General features: G+C 41.9%; 1 protein-coding gene across 5 annotated transcripts in view; it reads left to right on the forward strand.

The window, feature by feature from the left end:
• Nucleotides 1-21,354, forward strand: part of RNF150 (ring finger protein 150) — a 281,768-nt gene that overhangs the window by 209,049 nt on the left and 51,365 nt on the right. For all 5 annotated transcript variants that reach the window (XM_024977572.2, XM_024977568.2, XM_024977569.2 and 2 more), the window contains exons 5-6: nucleotides 13,662-13,758; nucleotides 20,652-20,862. In XM_024977572.2, the coding sequence (XP_024833340.1) occupies nucleotides 13,662-13,758; nucleotides 20,652-20,862 (308 nt within the window). The remainder of the gene's footprint in view (nucleotides 1-13,661; nucleotides 13,759-20,651; nucleotides 20,863-21,354) is intronic.

The raw sequence follows: 21,354 nt of genomic DNA on the forward strand, positions 1-21,354 counted from the left end.
CAAAATTACATAAAATTTAAATTCAGAGTTTGCTAATGTTGCTTTCTTATCATTTTTCTTTGATTACTTTGGATTTTTGTGTATAAACTGCCAAAAATTAGCCATCACTTCATCTAGGGGATTAAAAGAAGGAAACATGAAAGAGATAGCAACATTGGTAAATATCTGATGTGTTATTTTCTGTTGTTATTTTCAACAGAGCAAATGCTTCAGAAAGCAGTCTTGAACCATAATAACCTTGTTAAATATGGCATTCTGACTTCAAATGTCCTGGTCCCCAGTTATATTCATCAACTAGACACTCGGGACGAATGCCAACCAGCTCTGCTGCCCCAGCCAAACAATATAATTAGACCAGGGTCAAGTTTTAAGCACAGAGCCTCCCTCTGCCAGAACCCAAAGCAATGAGACACACTGTAAGAGGCCAATCCTGCAATTCCCTCTGAAATTGCATTCCCAAAAGACTGGTTTCTTCAGTAGCAGGAGGATCTGATGTGGCTTCTTGGTTCTTTAAATTTTGTTGGTTTTTCTTTAACGCTGTTTAAACTCCAAACTATGGACAAATGGCTGAAATAAGTGGCCATTTATTATAATATTTTGAAAAACATTCTACTGTTTACAAAGGTCTTTTACATATAATGTCTATTTTACATCTCACAACAGCCTATAATAGAGTTAGGGCAGGGCCTGTTAACACTGCTTTATTTGACTAAAAGAAAATCTTTACTCGTGGGATCATAGGGTCCAGAGTGCAACTAGGCTTCTGACTTCTGGGCCCGTACTCTTTCCAATGTCCTGATACCACTGCAGAGCTATTGACAACTTAACCCCTCCTCGCCCCGCCCCCAGGTAACTCTCCCGTGCATTCAACTCTCTGGGGCTGTGGTTTTGGCTGAAAGTCTGCCTCAGGAAGCCCCATCTCACTCTAAGTAAGCCAAATGTCTGAGAACCCTAAGGAATCCAGATCAAATCTAGCCCCGCTTTAAGGAATTTGCTTTCTCCACAATGATTCCAAGCTTGTTATTGTGGGCCTAAAAACAGAGCAGCTCTTTTTCACAGAAGGGCACTGTTTGTGCTAGTGAGGTGAGCCATAATTTACTTTATTGCTTTATTTACTTTGTTGCATAATTTACTTTATTTCTTTTTTTTCCCTCTCCACCAGGTAAAACTGCTAGCATAGCAGATGAGCTTGCCAAAACAAAGCAATTCCGTTTATAACAGCCATAATATGGCTACTACTGGTTCTATGTGACTTTGAAAAGCATGCTACTGGTTACAAAGGTCTTTTGCGTATATTATCTACTTTGCATCTTAAAACAGCCTATAATAGAGTTAGGGTAGAGACCACTGGAGCTTCCCAAATGGTGTAGTAGTGAAGAATCTGCCTACCAACACAGGAGACCCAAGAGACGCGGGTGCAGTTTTGATCCCTGGGTCGGGAAGATCCCCTGGAGGAGGGCATGGCAACCCACTCCAGTATTCTTGCCTGAAAAAATTCTATGGAAAGAGGATCCTGGTAGGCTACAGTCCGTGGCATCGCAAAGAGTTGTACAACTGAACACACACACACACACACACACACACACACACACACGGACCATTAAGGCTGTAATTTAAGGAGAACCTTAACTCATAGAGTCAAAGGTCTTAAGTCCTTTCCTTTTTTTCTTTCTGCCCCCACCTTTTTAAAAATGATTTTTATGTAAACTAAATAGGGGGAATCAGGGAAATGAATTTTCTCAAAATTGGTCCAAACATTTCAGACCAAATCTAATAGCAGAATCACCCCCACAGAGAGGCACTGGGCTGGTTGGGTGGAATTAATCATAGGGAGAGGCTGGCGTCTACTTACCTGGCCCCGTAATACTGCATGGTCACCACAGCAAGGACTTTCTGTATAGGAGACATAGAAAGATGAGGCACCACTGAAGAAAGTCACTTGTCAAGAAGTTCATGATCATAAGGAATAAGGGCAAGTCTGGCTCAAGTCCATGATTATTTTCCTCGTAGTTCATGCCTCCTACTCAGCCCATCTAGATGATTTCAGAGCACTGATTTGGACTCAACCTGGTGGCTCAGAGGTTAAAGTGTCTGCCTGCAATGCAGGAGACCTGGGTTCGATCCCTGGGTTGGGAAGTTCCCCTGGAGAAGGAAATGGCAACCCACTCCAGTATTCTTGCCTGGAGAATCCCATGGACAGAGGAGTCTAGTGGGCTACAGTCCACAGGGTCGCAAAGAGTCGGGCACGACTGAGTGACCTTACTTACTTTCCAACTTTATTTACTGTTCCTACTTTTTCTTCACTTTTTTAATTGGAGTATAATTGTTTTGCAGTGCTGTGTTAGTTCCTGCTTTTCAACAAAGTGAGTCGGCTGTGTGTGTAGCTTTCAATCCTGCTGCGCTTCTCACACGTATCACAAAACCACTGCTGTGCCTTTTCTCACGGAAATTCTTTCTCCTTGGATTTTTTTCCTCCAATCTTCAGAGTTCTTCCCAGAATTCAAGAATTCTCCCTTCCTTGAATTCTGTGGCACTTTGGCTTGTATGTGTTTATGATCTGTCACTTTGCATGTTATACTAACATCATTTAAAATACTGTCACTATTACCCACTGAACACTAAGCGTTTCACAAGCAAGTGTAGAATCCTTAGGACAATCCTGTAAGGTGCTAGTCAGGACAGGCTAGGACCTGCTGCAGTAACGATAACGACAAAACCACCCAACTCTCAGTGGCTTAATACAATGAAGATATCTTTCTTATGTTTTACGTGTGTCAGAAGGGAGAGTCTGCTGATCTAGGCTAACAAAGCTGTTTCCATCTTGAACAATGTGCATTGACAGCTCAGTAATTAAATGCCATCGCCTGAAGTGAAATCTGCTATTTCTCATCATAATGTATTGACCAGAATTAGTCACATGGCCATAGCCCGTGAGAGCCTGTACTCTTCTTGTGTCCCTAAAGATGGAGAACCGGCAGATGGGATGAACAGTGTTCATGAGTGCCTCAGAGAGGTCCTATTATCACCCTCATTTTGTAAATGAAGAAGCTAAGGCTAGGAAAAGTTAAAGGGTTATTCCAAAATAGTCAACCAAGATTAAAAATGGAATCTGCTTTGTCCCCAGGCCTGAGTTTGTAAGCTCTACACAGTATCAGTTGTACATCTTCCTATCAGCCTGTCAACTCTGTATTTAAAAAACTTCACCAGGGCTTCCCTGGTGGCTCAGCAGTAAAGAATACACCTGCCAATGCAAGAGACGCAGATTTGATCCCTGATCCAGGAAGATCCCACGTGCCGCGGAGCAACTAAGCCCACCCGTGCACCACTGCTATTGAGCCTGTGTTCTAGAGCTCAGGAGCTGCAACTGCTGAACCCACATGCCACAACTGTCGAAGCCCCTGTGGCCTAGAGCCTGTGCTCCTCAACAAGAGAAGCCACCACAGTGAGAAGCTCACTCACCGCAACTAGAGAGCAGCCCATGCAGCAACAAAGACCCAGCATGCTGCTGCTGCTGCTAAGTCACTTCAGTCACATCCGACTCCATAGTCATAAATAAATAAATAAATTTTTCAAAAGACTTAAAAAATAATAGCAGGCATGCCTGATTCATCTAGCACCATGTTCTGCAGGAAGTACTACCACATAACTGTTACACATTAATGAATTGTCATTCTGTGTTGATTTTCCTACTTTTTTTCCCAGAACTCAGCATTCCCAGTAGTGAGTTCTAGTATCAGTTTTAGAATCTCTTTAACAATATGCAGAAACTCTCTTTTTCAGACTCTCTCATGTGTAATTAGAAATCCAGATTCCATACTACACTGTGCTAAAGTGCCACCACGTCAGAAAGGCTCTTTTCTCCGTAACAAGGTTGGAGATTAAACCCACTGCTTTGCATAGTACAGCACAGTAGAAAAAACAGAGAAATTTCATGATACACTGAATGCTCGGGTTACTGGTCACTGGAACACAGGCATGGCATTTGGGCCAGACAAAGATAATGCATAGAAGTAGTCAGTGATTTCCCTGTGTTTTTCAAAGCTATGGCAGTCAAGATTCTGCTGAAGTTCTCATTGAATTGACCTGATTTTAAGAGCATGGTTGGAGTGAAATCCTACTTTAGAAAATCAATGAGTATACCTGTGGTGGATTCATTTTGATATTTGGCAAAACTAATACAATTATGTTAAGTTTAAAAATAAAATAAAATTAAAAAAAAAAAAAAAGAAAATCAATGAGGGCACTTTAAATTTTCTTCCTCTGGGTAGGAATCAGGGACATTTCTCCTAAGCAATATTCATTACACTGTCTGGGCTCAGTTGACATTCTATAAGTGTCATCACCAGTGCAATTTGGTCTTTCTAACTGAGTGACCTCGATAATGCCTGCGCCGAGATCCATAAATTGATGATCTTGAAATGAGATTTGCATGGGGGGAATGGCCTGGTGTGATGTCGACCAGACAGTCTGAGCAGAATATGGGCTCACCAACCCCATAATGTCCTCATCAGGCCCCCAGAAGAAGGCAGGATTCTTTCATATTTTAAGAGTCCATAAAAATTAAGGAAAGTGCTTTGTAAGCTCTACTATAGATAACTCACTGGCAAGGAATAAGAATTCAATCACTGTTCATTAGATAATGACACTTCAGCTTCTTAATTGCCAGGTAATGTGTTTTTGTCCTCTTTTCTGTTTAACAACTTATATTTATTTTCACTTTGAAGACATAAATCTATAAACTGAAACCTTTTTTTAAACTAGATTAAGAAGGTTATGCATTTCAAAATTGATTTCACTCTGCATATTGCCCTCACAAAAGGTTCGATCAATTTACATTCCCACCGAAGTATGTAAGACTGTGTACACCATTGCCAGTGTGAGCTATTATTGAATTTAAAAGTAAATGCCAGTTATGAATGAATAAGAATGATCTTGCATAATTTTCGTTTTTCTGATTTTAGTTAGGAAGTGTTTTTACAAGTGTTTTAACACATTTATCTGAAGTCTTAAAATGAGTTTGAGCAAAAAAATTAGCAAGAAATATTTCTTACCAACACAATAATTGCTATTAAAAATGTATTAGAACAGGCAAAATAATTTTCAGGTTTTCTGGATATAAGATCAGCATGCAGTCAACGGTTATCAATTCACTGGAATGACATTAGCTAATCAGTAACAAAACTTGTCTCTCTCTTTCCCTTTTAACCCCCTTCGCCCATTTCTCTGACTCCTCATCCCACACCTCTGGCAACCACCAATCTGTTCCCTATATCTATGAGCTTGTGTTTGTTTGTTTTTAGATTTCACATATGAGAGAGGTCATGTGGTATTTGTCTTTCCCTATCTGACTTATCCATTTAACAAAATGACTTCAAGGTTTCTTCACAAATGGCAAGATTTCATCCTTTTTTATGGTCAAATAATATTTCATTGTGTATATATACACCACAATTTCATTATCCATTTATCTATCAATGGTTGTCTCCATGTTTGACTATTGTAAATAATGCTGCAGCGACCATGGGAGTGCATATATCTTTTAGAGTTAGTATCTACATTTTCTTTGGACAAATACATAACAGAATTGCTGCATCTTATGGTAGTTCTATTTTTAATTTTTTGAGGAACCTCCATACTGTTCTCCATAGCAGCTATACTAATTTTCATTCCCACCAGCAGTGCATGAGGGTTCCCTTTCTCTACATCTTCAGTGACAGTTATTATTTGTTGTCTTTTTGATAATAGCCATTCTGATAGGTGTGAGATGATGTCTCATTTTTGTATTGATTTGCACTTTCCTGATGATTAAAAGTGCTGAATATATTTTCATATGCCTGTTGGCAATCTGAATGTCTTCTTTGGAAAAATGTCTATTCAGATCTTCTGTCCATTCTTTGGTTGGACCATTTGGGAGCTTTTTACTATTGAGTTGTATGAGCTCTATATATACTTTGGATATTATCTCCTTATCGGATACCTGATTTGCAAATATTTTCTCCTATTCAGAAAGTTTTCTTTTTATTTATTTATTTTTTTTGATGGTTTCCTTTGCTACGCAGAAGCGTTTTTATTTGATGTAGTCCCACTTGTCTATTTTGGCTTTTGTTGCTTTTGGCTTTGTTGTCAGATTTTAAAAACTTATCTCTAAGACCTGTTAAGGAGCTTATCACTTACATTTTCTTCTACGAGTTTTAGGGTTTCAGATCTTACATTCAGGTTTAATTCCTTTGAGTTCATTTTTGTATCTGGTATAAGATAGTTGAGTTTCATTCTTTTACATGTGACTGTCCAGTCTTCCCAACAGCATTTATTGAAGAAACTGTCCTTTTTCACCTGTATGTTCCTGACTCCTTTGTCATAAGTTAATTGGCCATATATATGTGGATTTATTTTGAGCTCTCTGTTCTGTTGTATTGACCTATGTGTCTATTTTTATGCCAACACCATACTTTTCTAATTACTGTATCTTTGTAATATAGTTTGAAATCAGGCCATGTTCTCCAGCTTTGTTCTTTCTCAGTGCTTCCTTTGGCTAATTGAGGGGGAGTGGTGACTTCATAAAGATTTTAGGATTGTTTGTTCTATTTCTTTGAAAAATTTCATTGGAATTTTGGTAGAGATTGCACTAAATCTATAACTTGCTCTGGGTTATAGAGAGCAATTTGAACAATACTGACTCTTCCAGTCCAAAGCAAGGAATATCTTTCCGTTTATTTGTGTCTTCTTCAGGGTCTTTCAGTAGTGTCTTATGGTTTTCAATATGCAGTCTTTCATCTCCTTGGTTAAATTTATTCCTAAATATTTTATTCTCTTTGATGCAGTTGTAGATGGTATCATTTTCTTAATTTCTGTATCCAACAGTTTGTTATTCATGTATAGAAATGCAACATATTTTTGAACATTGATTTTGTATCTTGCAACTTCACTGAATTCATGCATTCTAACAGTTTTTGAAGGAGTCTTTAGGGTGCTTTATATATAATATCATGTCATCTGCAAATAGTACATTTCCTCCTTTCCAATTTAGATGTCTTCTTTTTCTTGTCTAAATGCTCTGGTTAATACTTTCAATACTATGTTGAATAAAAGTGGCTAGAGGACATTCTTTCAGCTTTCACTGTTGCGTATAATGTTAGCTGTGCATTTGTAATGTCTGGCCTTCATTATGTTGAGATACTTTCCCTCCATAACTGCTTTGTTAAGAGTTTTTCTCATACATGTTGTATTTTGTCAGATGCTTTTTCTGCATTTATTGAGACAATTATTTGACTTTTATCCTTCATTCTGTTACTGCATTTCTAGAAATTTATTCATTTCTTCTAGGTTATTCAATTTGTTGGCATATAATGTTTACAATATTTTCTTATAATCACTTGTACTTCTGAGGTTATCAATGGTAACATCACCTCCTACATTTTTAATTTTATTTCTTTGGATTCTCTCTCATTGTTGCTTGGTGAATCTAGCTAAGAGCTTGTGAATTCAGTTTATCTTTTTGAAGAACCAGCTCTTAGTTTCATTGATCTTCTCTGTTGTCTTTTTAACATTTGTTTCCACTCTAATCTTTATTATTTCTTTCCTTCTGCTAACTTTTGAGCTTCATTTGCTGTTTGTGATCTTTGTCCTTCTCTCATAGTAAAAACCTTCTGTTGGGTTATAGCGAACTATTATTTCAGAGTGTTGTCAGTTAAAGGACATTGTCATAAAACATAGGAAACTGAATAACAGGCAACTTAAATTACTTCCCAGAGATCACAAAGCTAAGGAGGGTTCTTCAGTCCCTGAAACTGGAACATATACTCGGCTGCAGCAGCATACGTAAGAAAACAGAGTAGGCAGAAAAAGAAAAGAAACCAACTCTCCTTGGCAGAGTTTGGAGGAAAAGGGTGGGATGTTCAAGGAAGAGAAGGGACATCTGAGCTGTGACTTGCTTGAATTATGAGCAAGGTTTGCCATACCAGAATAAAAATTTTTAATTGAGAAGGACATTCCGGAGTTACGGTGAAAATGTGGGGGAAACATGGGGGTGGAGCAGAAGATGTGACAAGGACCAGACGGAGTGAGCCTTCTTTCTGTGCTGTGACTTTGTGTTGTAGGCAGTGGAGTAGCTGAAGCATTTCCAGTGTGGGGAGTGATATATTTGTATTTTAGAAACCTCAGGCTGGAAAGAGAAACCAGACCACATTGGGAAGAGCCTCGGGAAAAGTAGATCTTTCTTTCTGTGGAGCTTCATGATAAGAATCTGAAAATTTGTGCAGAGCTGCCAAATAACATTTACCAGATTTATTGGGCAATGGAGAATGAGGGAGAACAGAACATTTCGAGACCAGTTTTACCATCTTCCTGAATAAACTCAAGCAGACTGATAGCTGAGTGTAGATCTGATGAAGCCAATATTTGACAGCGTTTCTCTGCTGTAGCCAAGTGAATACACGTAAGGCAGATGACTTTTCCACTGGTTTTGCTCAGTCCCTAACAGTCTGTAACTGGGCTACTGCCCTCTTGAAGCTGGAGCACAAAACATACACTGAGAAAGGATAAAACTTTGAATTCCTCCAACTCCCCTGTCTTGCTCATGACAATTCAGTGCCGCGAGGAAGGATAATAGAGTGTAGATTTGGGTCCATATACGAAGAGTAGGACTGGGTTTGAGTCCTGGTGTTGCAGTTTACCCTGCAGAGAGGAATGGCAACCCAGTCCAGTATTCTTGCCTGGAGAATCCCAGGGACAGAGGAGCCTGGCAGGTTACAGTCCACAGGGTCACAGAGTTGGACACGACTGAGTGACTTAACAGCAACAGCAGCTGCAGTTTATTAGCTCTTTGGAGAATTTACTTTAAGCAGATTCAGCTTCCTCCTCCATAAAATGGGAATAGTAATTTCTACCTCATAGGGCTGTTGTGAATTAATATATATAATATGCTAGGTAGCTTTCAGTAACCAGTAGATATTGTTTATTAATTAAATTCATGTTTATTAACTAAACACTGACTCTTCACTCATTAACAACTTTGCAAAGAAGATTCAGAAGCTCTGGAGAAACATTTTAACTCCCTATAGAATCATGGGTGGGGAAGATCCTCTGGAGAAGGAAATGGCAACCCGCTCCAGTATTCTTGCCTGTGAAATTTCATGGGCAGAGGAGCCCGGCCGGTTCCAGTCCATGGGGTTGCAAAAGGGTCGGACACGACTTAGTGACTGAACAGCAACAACAGAACCACTGGATAGATCTTATTTAAACACATTGCCTAGAAGAATGGGATTCTGTGGTCCCTGAGTGACTCGCATTCTCTGAGCACTATTTCATCAAGGGGAACGAAACAGCTTGCATTGGTGCCAAAAGGAAAGCCCCAGGATCTAAAAAAAGGGTGGATATATGGGTATGTCTAACCGATTACCCTTGCTGTACACCCAAAACTAACACAATATTGTAAATCAACTATACTCCATAAAAACAATTTTTAATAAAAAAAATTAATTAAAAGAGAATCAATTGATGTGGAAACAAGTTAAGCAAAGGTTTGTCATTACTGGCCCCCAAATTGAGAACTTACATGATTATCTTATTCATAATCATCTCAGCATTGTGATGCAGTTGCCATCATCTTTCGTCAGGGCTTTGAAGCCCTCTTTATAAAGTGTGCATTTCTCTTTGGTGAATAAGGAAGAAGAGGTGTTTTGGTCAACTGTCAGTTGTACTTCTCATTTGTCAGGATTGTTAGGAGACAGATTATCATCCTGTTGTTCCTTTCTGTGTACTTTCTCATGCAGTCTTTGTTAAAGCATGGGAAGGGACAGCGCCCTGCTGTGAATCTTACAGACAGGATGAGCTGAGATAGACTTTGCCTTAGAGATGTTTATTACACTGTTGCTGCATTTCGCTAAACTCCAGATTTTCTCCCTATTCCTTTATTTATTTAGTCTAGTGACTTCTATTTTTCTTTCCATATAAGAGGGAAAAAAAGATTGTTTTGCAATCCCAATTATAAGAATATAGTCTTCCTATCTGGCCAACCCAAGAAATATGGTACCAGGAATAAATGAACGTTAGTTAATGAGTATTCATTAATAACCACCATGATCACCCTGTGTATCATTTCAACACTGTTTTTGTTGCCCTTAGTTCTCCCTTTGATTTTTTTTTTTAATTTGCAGTTACTTGCTTTTAGCATTAGAAAGTTTAAAGTAGAAATCAGAGTGATAACATAATATCTAAAAACAAGATGTAATAGTGGTATTAATAGGATGAATGGTAGCTTACAATTAAGGAGGGCCAGGACTTAATGATTTAAGCTTCATGGGCGTTATTTATTTCTTCTCTCTCTCATACACACACACAGACTCGATCACTCACAAACTCCATACCTATAAAATAAAATTTGATTGGGAAAAGGATTAAAGTCTTGGAGAGCTAAGGCTTGCCTGAGATCAAACAGCCAGAAAACAGTGGATCCCAGAGAGTGGCCTTTCAATGACCTTTTCTGATGCAACTCCCAGGGAACCTCTGCAGCACTGTGGTACTGCCTTGAAGGAAGAGACCTTGTCTTATTCATCTCGGTACCCAGCTCCTAGCCCAGAACAGAGCGAACAAGAGGGTGACGTCGCTAACACTTTATTTTAGGAAGATAAATCTGGCAAGGATGAGTGGGATGAAAGGAACAGGGAAAGACTGGTGGCATGGCAAGCGGTTCTGATGTTGTTACAACAATTAATGAGATCACGAATGAGGGGGCAGCACAGCGAGAAGAAAAGAGGCAATGAAGGTGGGAAAGGTTTAGAAAGAAAGCGTTCATGGACTTGATGGCCGTGAGCAGGCAGTGAGCAGGGCCAGCCTTTTGATAAATATCCATTCATGTAGGAAATATTTCTGACGCATCATCTGTGTGCCAAAAACGTGGGCTAGTTGCTGGGGATCTACCAGTGAATTAGGCAAATGAAAGTTTTTGCTCTCAGAGAGCTTACAGTCTCATTTTAGGATGTACCAGTCAGAGTTCTCCAGATGGCCACTATACCCCACTATAAAAGCCAAGGAATTGGCTTTTCTGATTATAGGGCTGGGAAGCCTGAAATCTGAAGGCCAGGTCTACTGGCTGGAAACGCTGAGCAGGGGCTGATGCTGCCATCTTGAGGCAGTTTTTTCCTCCTCGGGGAAACCAGTTTTGTTTGGTCTTAAGGCTCTTCAACTGATTGCTCAGGCCCACCTGGATTATTTAGAATAATCTCCTTTACAGTAAATCAGTCCTCTACATACAAACAAGTTCTGTTCCAAGAGCCTGTTTATTAAGTCCAATTTGTTCGTAAGTCCAACGAAGCTAGCCTAGGTACTCAACTAATGCAAATGGAGGGCAGTCTGCAATTTCACTCACCCCTGACGTGGATGGAATGCACTTCCTCATCTTTGAAAGTTCGCAGCTGGAAGGCTCATATGTAGGGGACTTACTGTATATAAAGTCAGATTGTAGGTATGAATCCCATCTGCAGAATACCCTCAGTTAGGGTTTGACTGAATAACTGATACTATAGCCGAACCAATCTGACACATAAAACTGACCCTCCCAGAGGAGATGGAAGAATGACCAGTGCAGAGCGAGAAATCACCTAGGGTGGTAAGTACTGGCTCCTGTGTCTGGCAGACTCAGGGAGGAATAGGGATATCTTCATCTTACAGATGAGGCAGAGGAGACTTGGGGACTTAAAACAGCTAACTGGCCCTGCTGTCTTTCTGTCTCCAGCATACGTGCAGGAAACACCACAGAGCCTGTCCTCCCAGGGACAGTCAAAGAGACCAGAATATCTGCCGTTTTACCAGGAACACCACCAGTGAGTGAGCACAATTAGATTAGGAACTTGTTTTCTGAATGTAGAGCCTGCACGTAGAGAGGCTGATCATTGCTTTGGGTGAGGGGTACAGAAAGTGTGAGTGTGTTAGTCGCTCAGTCGTGTCTGACTCTTTGCAACCCCATGGACTGTAGCCTGCCAGGCTCCTCTGTCCATGGAATTCTCCAGGCCAGAATACTGGAGTGGGTAGCCATGCCCTTCTCCACAGGACCTTCCCAACCCGGGGATCGAACCCAGGTGTGGGGGGTACAGGATGCTTTGTCCAGCATCAGCCCCTTCATTCCACTGCTGCACTGGGACATGCAGTGCATTCCTGTGCCCAGGTCGGGGCTTCTGTACAAGCCATTCGTTTTGCCTAGAAGACCCTTCTTCCTCCCCCCTCCCCTTCACGTGGACCATGTCTGTGTAAACCTTCAGGTCTGAGCTTCAGCACGTCATCAGGGAAACTTTCTATGTGCATCCACCATCTCCAGTTACAAGCTCCCCCCACCCTCTGCTAACACCATGTTCTTCTAATGAGGTATATAGCACTGTCTTCATGAAGTAGCTTATTTCTATCTTACTAGTGTCTGCCTCTCCTGTTACACTCTCAAAAGAAAAGGAACCAAATCACTATCATGCAGATTTCCCAGCGAGGACACAGTTCTTAGCAGATGTTACTTGTCAGATGGATGCACGGATAAAGCAATGAATGAATGTGATGTGTTTTCTTCTAATCAGGGAATCTGTAGGGCATCTAAACAAGGCTCCTCTCTGTTTCCTAATCCCCAGTTTGATCATTTCCTGTACACTGCCAGTCCCAGCCATGGCACATGGGTTCTTCTCCATGTCACTTTCAGAAGCAGTGCTTCTTCTCTGATTTGAGAGGTCCTTTGTAAGCATTTGAGCCTAAAGCATTCCGACACAAAACTCTTAGGATCATTAGAACAATAGCTCACAAGAATGAGGGAAGCGTCTGGAAGGATTCCAGGAATGGTGCAAGGTTGAGGAGTCAAGCATGGGTGGTGTGTCCTAAGGATGCCCGCATACTTAACACAGATGGTTCTCTCTCTTCTTGCCCCAGGCAGGAAATTCTGACTACTTCTGCCTGTGGTCTGGAGTCTCGTGAGACTTCCATGAGAAGACAGCCCCTGATATCTCTGAGTGGGCTCCTGTGAGCCAAGTTGAGAGGAAGTTAGGAGCCTCTACCCCCATACCTATTAAATGCCACCCCCTTATCCTGCCACACAGAGGAAGGCTCCTGAGGGTGGGCACGTGAGGCTGAACAGTAAAGCTTATGGTACCGCTCACCTGGTTTCTGACCTAACAGCCACCGGTCATAACAGCTTAAAATCTCACCTGTGCTGTGAGTTGCTTCCAAGAGCTCTTCTGCCTTTTGTGAGTTGCCCTAATATCAATGGAAATGAGGCTCTGTTTTGTGGTTTTCTTCTGATGGTGGGACAAGACATTTGGGATTGATTTAAAAGTAGCCACTGTCAAGTTATCCCAGAAGGGTCTGTGCAAGTTTCACCTATTTGCCTTCTTTCCATTCAAGGGTCTCTCTATCCAGAAACATCTCTCTGTTTCTACGTTCTCTGTCTTTTCTGAAACTTGGAAGTCTTGGCTGCAATTCGTAGATGACCCTCCCGGGAGCCAGACAGATGCTCACTGTATGACCACAGATGTAACAGAGAGCATTATCGGCCCGGGTGTTCGGAGATGGAGGTCCCGGAGTCTTGGCTCTGCCGCTGAGCGGTGCATGACTCTGGACGAGTCTCCGGGCTGGAGTGGACGCGGTGCTCTCCGCAGTTACCGCCACGCTAAGATGTATGGTTCTCATTGCAGGCATCTTTTCCACAAGTCCTGTGTTGACCCCTGGCTCCTAGACCATCGCACCTGCCCCATGTGCAAGATGAACATTCTTAAAGCCCTAGGGATCCCGGTAAGCACAGTACAGCCTACAGCCTCATCGTGTCTGTCTCTCCACATTTCCCACTCAGCAGGGAGAAAACAGCGCCCCGGGTTGTCTGTGTCCCCTCGACCCCAGAGCAGCGGTGTCACGTGATGAGGCCCTGGGAGCACTTTCCCATCTGGACACATTTCTCCTCTCCCTTTGTCTCCATCTGAGAACATCGTGACCCTCCCACCGAGTTTGTTGTTTTGTCTGTGAGTCGAGATGTTGCCTGAGCAGCTCACGGGCTCCTCCTCTGGGCTGCAGTGGGTGACGGCGGGTCGGACCCCAGCAGAGGCCAGGGCTACGCTGATGACACTCTCTTGTCATTTACCTGCACCGTCCTCATGCAGACCCAGCCGCCACGCTTCTCCCTCCATCGCCCAGCTTCCAGAGGAGACAAGCTCTTCCGGACAAGGGGCAGAGAGGTCAGCCTCTGGGCATCTGGCTCGGCGGCCTCTGCTAAACTCACATCTCTGCAAGAGCTTGAGAGAGCAGGAAACCAGAGCCAGAAGCCCTAAATTCCCCCACTCCCATCAAGCTGGCTCCCTCAGTTACATGTTTTAGCAAACTCAGTCTCTCACCCAGTGCACACAACATCCCCCAGCAGGCTGGCTTGATGCTCCAGGGAAGGACTTTCCTGGGCTCATATCGAGTGAAGGCCACGGGCTGGTGGCTGTGAGACACCAGCTGCTGTCACGAGGGCGGGAAGCAAGCCAGGCCACCAGACCTAAGGGCGCGGAGAGATGTGAGAACGGCATAGGTGCCGTCTAAGAGAAGCTAGACCAGCAGGATACAGAGACCCTCTTCCCTCTCACCCCCTCCGCTTTGCTGCAGCCTGCCTCTCATCACTCCTCACTACTCATGGCAGAGAAGAAATAGAATTTTTAAAGTCCCAAGATGTCACTGAAGAAGAAAGGATCAGCTCAGATATCAAAGGCTTTATTTAATGCCAAAAGGCTAATTATCCCAGGAAGATCAGAGTGACTGTTGCACAGAGTACACCTGAAGCATCATGAGGTCATGAACTGGCTGAATTTTCTGCCCTGTACCAGCTGCCTCTGCCAGCTGTATGCTGATTTTTTTTTTCTTACACTCAGTACACCAAACACAAATCAACTTGTGTGACTGTAGCTTTGAGTTAGATTTTAAAAGGCAATGCATTAAATTTTCAGACCAGTGTTGTCAATGCATAATAAATTCAAGGTGAAAATCAATGACAGTGAACATGAACTATGAGCAAAAAAACCAGCATCTCTATCAGATACTAATGACTTAGAAAATTTAACTCTCTGTTTGCATGTTTCACATATCTGGCTCTAACTGGTTTTTACCAGGGAGGAGGGAAATGTATGTATGTGTGTATTTACATGTGTGTATGTGTGTCTTTGGGTTCTAAAATCTTTAACATGTTCGCAGTTAAAGGTAGACAGTTACATCGTTTAACCTAGGGCTTGTTGCTTAAGGATATCTTCTAAGCTCCCAGTTTTCAACCCCAGGGCTTCTCAGTCAGGACAATGAAACCAAACCACCCCCAGTGGTTACAGTTCATACTAAATAGCATGCCACTCCAGACTTTTTCTGGGAAAGTATAACTTCTGCAGGCCTTGTAAATATCTGAGAATTGTAAATGCTTCAAGAATACAGCTAATCATTGTTTTTAAAAGGGAATTATTGGGTGGCCTTTGGGCTTCTTTCCAGAATCGAATAACATTTTAACTTTTAGCAGTCTGGCATCCTGGCCACAGTTTGTTTCTTGTCCAGTCTGGATAGGATTTTACTCAGCACACTTGCAAAAAAGTAAAAGTCAGTAGCATCTTTGGATTTTGCCAAGGATTCTTAAAGGCCAGTCAAACAGGAACATGACACCACCCAAGCTGGCCCCAGAGAACAGAACGTCCTCTATGAAGAAGAAGGCAGGCATGCAGGCTGCCTCTCATGCAGCACAGAGGCATATGGCTGCCCCCATGCCTCCCTGGTGCTTTGTCCTGGAGGATGGTACTGAAGTCTGGATCAGGGACCAATTTGGGATGCTGTTCTCCAAACCTTTAAGCATGGTAGTACCATGCTTACATTATACCAAAGAGAGGATGTTTTCACTCCATTCTTAGAACTCATCGTGTAAATGGACAGGCTCACAGCCTTCTCAATTAGGAAAAACTTCCTATAGCTAACTGAAACCCTTTTCATGCAGCTCAAAGAATTTGTTCTATAATTTTTTTTAAACTCCTTGTGCTCCATTTCTTCCTCATCAAAGAAAATTGAAAAGAGCCTGTCAGCCTCTCTGATAATTGGTGCCTGTTGGTCCTTCATCTCTGGATCCCTTACACGTGCTTAGAGCTCAGTAAATGTTTGTGGCTTTGTAGGCCTTCAGAGTGGGAAGGCTGCCAGTCACAGAGGGGTGTTTATGAAATTCACCCTGATTCTCCTTTGAGGAATGTCCATTCACCAAAGACTTGGCTATAATCCTGATCCGCTGGATCGTCCAAATATAGGGTTTTGTGTTTGATTTGGGTCTTTCTTTTGTTGTTTTTAACTGAGTAGTCTTGTGTCTGCTGTGCGCTAAGGCAAATAAATACAAGTGGGAAGCTTAGGGCTGGGGACGTGTTCATTTTTGTAAGAGGTTCTCTAAAACGAGCTAAAGAATGAGAGCGAGGCTCATGGATTGTGAAATTCCCATCACAATGGTATCTTTTCCCATTATTTTTTGCCAAGAGAAATAAAAGACTGAACTGAAAGGGGTGGGTGGGGGAGTCCTTTATTGTCAGAGCATTTTCATCCCTTTATCTACATTCAAGAGCTTCATCCTCCTTTCTCTCCAGTCAGGTTTAGGGGTGTCTTTGCAGAATGACAGAACACATCACTAAGCACTCTGGTAAGGCACCATATAACACAGGCCTTTTTTATCCCAGCAAGCACTGTCTCCCTCACTATTATCCTGGTATGAAGGATGATTGTTAATGAATAGACAGTCCCATGGAGTTGCTGTGTTCACTAGTCCCTAACTATTTAGCAGTTGGTTTATTTGAGGAGTTTCCCTGCTAACCTGAATTTGAATACCTATATGCTGTTCACTTACAGATGGCTTTTGACATCTCTTACTAAACATTATGACTGTAATTTCTCTTAGTGGTGTATAAAGTGGTTTTCTTTTCAAAATATAACTCTATTTTGATGAACCATTTTGAGCTGATATAAACCGTGAGGTTCTGTAAGGTTGGTCTGTTAAATATTAATACTATAGCTAAGCCAAATTATTCATGCCTGCTCTCACTAACAGTCTCCCTGAGCTAATCCACTGTTTCTCTTTTCCTCTAGTCCCTTCTCTTAAAAACATAACACTGTTCCTCCTAGCCCACAAAGTAAAAGTGAACATGCTGCATCAAAATTAATAAAAATAATTTCATAAAAAGAAAAAAAGAAAGAAAGCAGGAACGTGATCAGCAAGCAAAGTCAACATTTTGAAAAATATATCAGTTGTTATTGCATCTATGGTCACATTCAGACGTTTATGGCTGGAAGACCAACCGGCACAGTATCCTTACCGGGAACTCCTCCCTGCTACCCCTACACAACGGGACATGCCCACGAGCATCTTTACATAGAATAGGGGAGGGAAAAAAGTCATTTTTTCTTCTAGATTTACCAGCTGGTCCCTATAAATGAGACTTATAAATGACAGATTAGCAAGAGAAAATCAAACAGTATATGAGCCATGAGTAGCCACAGCAGCACTTGGTGATGAGCGACTCCCAGAGCTGGTTAGAACTTCAGCTTATATAGCATTTTCAAAAAGCAGCAATAGGGACTTCCCTGCAGTCCAGTGATTAAGACTCCACCCTTCCCACACACAGGGCATGGATTCCATCCCTGCTCAGGGAACTAAGATCCCACATGCCATGCCACACAGCCAAAAAAAAAAAAAGAGCAAGAAATTTTTAGAGAAGTGATGAGACAAAAGGAAAGGACTTTGAGTTTCTAGGGCAGCAAATTGTGGAAAGTTAAGTATATGGGGGAGCCAATGGCAGATAAGGGCATGTCAGTCAGGTTTGTTGTGTGTTCCATTTTGGTGTCAAAATCACCCAGCAGCTGATGATGAAAATGTCCTCTTCCTAGTAGAAGAGAGAGACACCCTTACAAATTTATGTTCTGCTTTTAGACAAGAGGTGGGGAGAGCCTTTCTTTACCTACTTCTCAATTGTTTCTACGAAAAACAATCTTTTTGCCAAAGTAGCATACTTTGGGGTTGCACATTCTGCTACCCTTCAAAGGTATACTTTAGCTTTGCACAAAAATTGAATTTTTTTAAGTATTTTCTCAAATCTTCCCTTCATTGATCTAAGATCTGGGCAGATACTAATATTCCCAGGTTTTCAGAGCAAAAAACTGAGACTTACATAAAATTTCCCAATTGACATTTATCAAGCACTTAATAATTGTCAGGCACTATGTGAGGGCTTAGAATTCAAGATCAGTGTAGTTGATTCACTTTAAGAAGCTTATGTCTCACTTGTATGTGGAATCCGCATGGAATAAAAACAGAAAACAGACTGGTGATTGCCAGAGGTGGGAGGTGGGGAGTGGTGAAATTGGGTGAGGGGGGTCAGGAGGTACAAACCTCCAGTTATAAAATAGTACCTGGGGATATAATGTTCAGCTTGGTGACCCTAGTTCACAACACTGTGTTGTATTTTTTAAAGTTGCTAAGAGAGTAGATTCTAAAAGTTCTCATCAGAAGAATAAAAAATTTGTAACTGTGTGAGGCAGTGGATATTAACTAAACTTATTGTGGTGATCATTTTGCAATATGTACGTGTATCAAATCGTTGTACAACTTTAATACAATATTCCATGCCAATTATATCTCCATAAAATTGGAATTAAAAAACAAAAAGCTTGTAGACTAGTAGAGTGAGACAAACACAGTAACAGATGAGTTCAACAGAGTTGGAGAAATGTGAAAAGTTACCGTAGCAAAGGTGACTACTTGGGAGGGAGCACCACTCAGCAAAGACGCATTTTGGCCTGGGATTTGAGGGGTGAGTAGGAGTTCACCAGGGTAAGCTTGACCCTTGGCCTGGGCGAGGGGAAGGGGATGGTTGCGATAAACGTCATCCTGAGTAGAGGAACAGCACATGCTAAGGCACTGAAATAGTGGATATATTCCAAAGGCTGAAGGTAAGGCCAGAAAAGTAGGCTAGGGCCAGACTGTACACTGCCTGTTTGCTATAGTAAGGAGCTTATCATTCATTCTTTAGGGGATAAAAAAAAAAATCATACCTATGGTTTTTTTTAAGTACTCTGGTGAGAAAGTGGAGAATGGAGCATACTGTGGAAGAAACTGTAGGGAGATGGGGAGACTGGTAATGGGGTGAAAAGTGTTCAGAACATACCTGCTCGTGTCCAGTCATCTCAGTAGGTCAATTCTGTGAGTTGACTTTTGACCAGTCGAATTTCAATGAATTGACTCACTGCCAATGGAAATGGAGAAAGCAGAAAGAAAAGAGAACACAGGGATGAGGGAATGGAGCTGAATTTGAGGGTTTGTGGGATGATGGAGATTTCCAGCCAACTGCTGGAAACGCAGGTATGGAGCTCAGGAGACGTGGTTTCAGAATGGAAATCCCGCACAGGAGTCTAGCAGGTTGAATTCCTTGCTTTGTGCTCCCAGTGAGTCCATGAGTTGTAGATTTTCTCTTTAAACTTTGCACCCAATCTGGTCTTTGTGATGTTAATTCAATCAGTGTCAACCCAGGATTCTCCTTATCTAAGCCTTTAAGGATACAAAGCCGTGTCATTGTCATCACTCAAGGCAATGTTGCTGTTCAGACTGATGCAAAAAAAATGATAAGTAGTTATTCCTACTACTTCTCAAGATCATATCTCTCTACCCCCCCCCAGCCTTTAAAAATAATTTTTATGAGTTTGGGCAGGGGCAGAACAATTGAAAATCATTTTTCAAAAGCTGCTTATGGAAGAGCATAGTCATATATTCAATATATAGTTGAATATATATATATATTCATATAGTCATAGTCATACGGAGGAGATAGTCATATATTCAATACCACTTCAGCCAGCAGAACTATAACCAGAGTGAGACTGTAAGATAGTCCAGTAAGAAAATAGTTTACAAAGCTGGTGACACAGGCTGCCTTACCAAATAGGGAGCCCCCCATTTCTATATGTTTCAAGTGGAGCTGTGAAGGATTAGGGGGGCAAGAGTCCTGTAGTGAGTGGGTAATTACACTGGGTGGTCTCACCCTTGTTTTATAATTTTAAGATTTTAATTTAGAGAATTTGATAAATATGTGATCAATTGTATGTTCTACAAATAGGACTTTTTTCTCCAGCTGGTTTTTTGGCTTATGCTAACAACAAATGCTTGTGCTTGTGTGTGTGTGTGTGTGTGTGTGTGTGTATATGTGTGTGTCTCTTATAAACAATTCACAATGAGTCTTATTCTGTCTCTCCTCTCATGCCATTAGTTCATTTGCAAACAACATGTGGGTCTTTGGGGCAAATTATCAGGCTGTCATCTACTTCCTATTATGAGAAGTAAACACTATATATAAGGAAGAGCTATTATTATAAATAAATGTCATATTATTCCCCTTAACTAATTTTATTAATGTATGGAGATTACTACTCCTGGAATTAAAACCTTGTCTCTAGATCTAAACAGAGACTTTGGAAAGAAAATTTTGGAAGATGTTTTCATGGTAATTACAGGAACTATATTGTGGAATGTCTTTAAATAAAGTGATTCAGGAAGAAACAGTAAAAGACTTAGTTTCCGGCAGGACAAAATATTGAGGCTGTAGACATCTCATCCCTAACTTGATGATGTCCACTAAGAACAGGTCCTTTTCTGCTCCTGTCAGCCCAACGCCGACTGCCTAGACGACTTGCCCACCGACTACGAGGGATCTCTGGGAGGTCCGCCCACCAACCAGATCACAGGCGCAAGTGACACGACCGTAAACGAAAGCTCGGTCACTTTGGACCCTGCTGTCCGGACTGTGGGAGCCCTGCAGGTCGTCCAGGACCCAGACCCCGCCCCTCAGGAGGGAGAGATCATCTTTACCACCAACAGTAAGTTCTGCCGTGCACACACCAAGTGCCCTTATTCCCAAAGGCTGTCACCTCGTGAGAACTGGAAAGAGGCACTTGTCTTCAAGAAGAAAGAAAAGAAATTAAATGAGTAGAACGTTGCCAGGCTAACCCGTCACACCTGGCAGTCCTTGAGAAGCCCAGCTCACTCCTGATGCAGCAGGGCAGACAGCAGAGCTGGCATGGGTCTTGCTCACCCACACACGGATGCCACAGCCCTGCACACACCCCGTGGTAGCAGAAGCAAGCTGGGCAGTGGGTCTGACCTCTAAGAGTGGAAGGCAAGGGAGAAAAGCAACTGCAGGGGATGGGTAGTGGGACTGGGATGGGGCTCACCACACATGCGTGTGTGTGTGTGTGTGTGTACTGAAGCTAGAGCCCTCCTGAGTGTGCATGTCCATGGCAGTCTGAACTGGTCTGGACAGCACATAGGAGTGTTATCCTTGCTCTGGCTGCAAGACTCATGCAAATGGC

This window comes from Bos taurus, chromosome 17 (genome assembly GCF_002263795.3).
Source record: "Bos taurus isolate L1 Dominette 01449 registration number 42190680 breed Hereford chromosome 17, ARS-UCD2.0, whole genome shotgun sequence".
Classification (NCBI taxonomy): Eukaryota; Metazoa; Chordata; class Mammalia; order Artiodactyla; family Bovidae; genus Bos; species Bos taurus.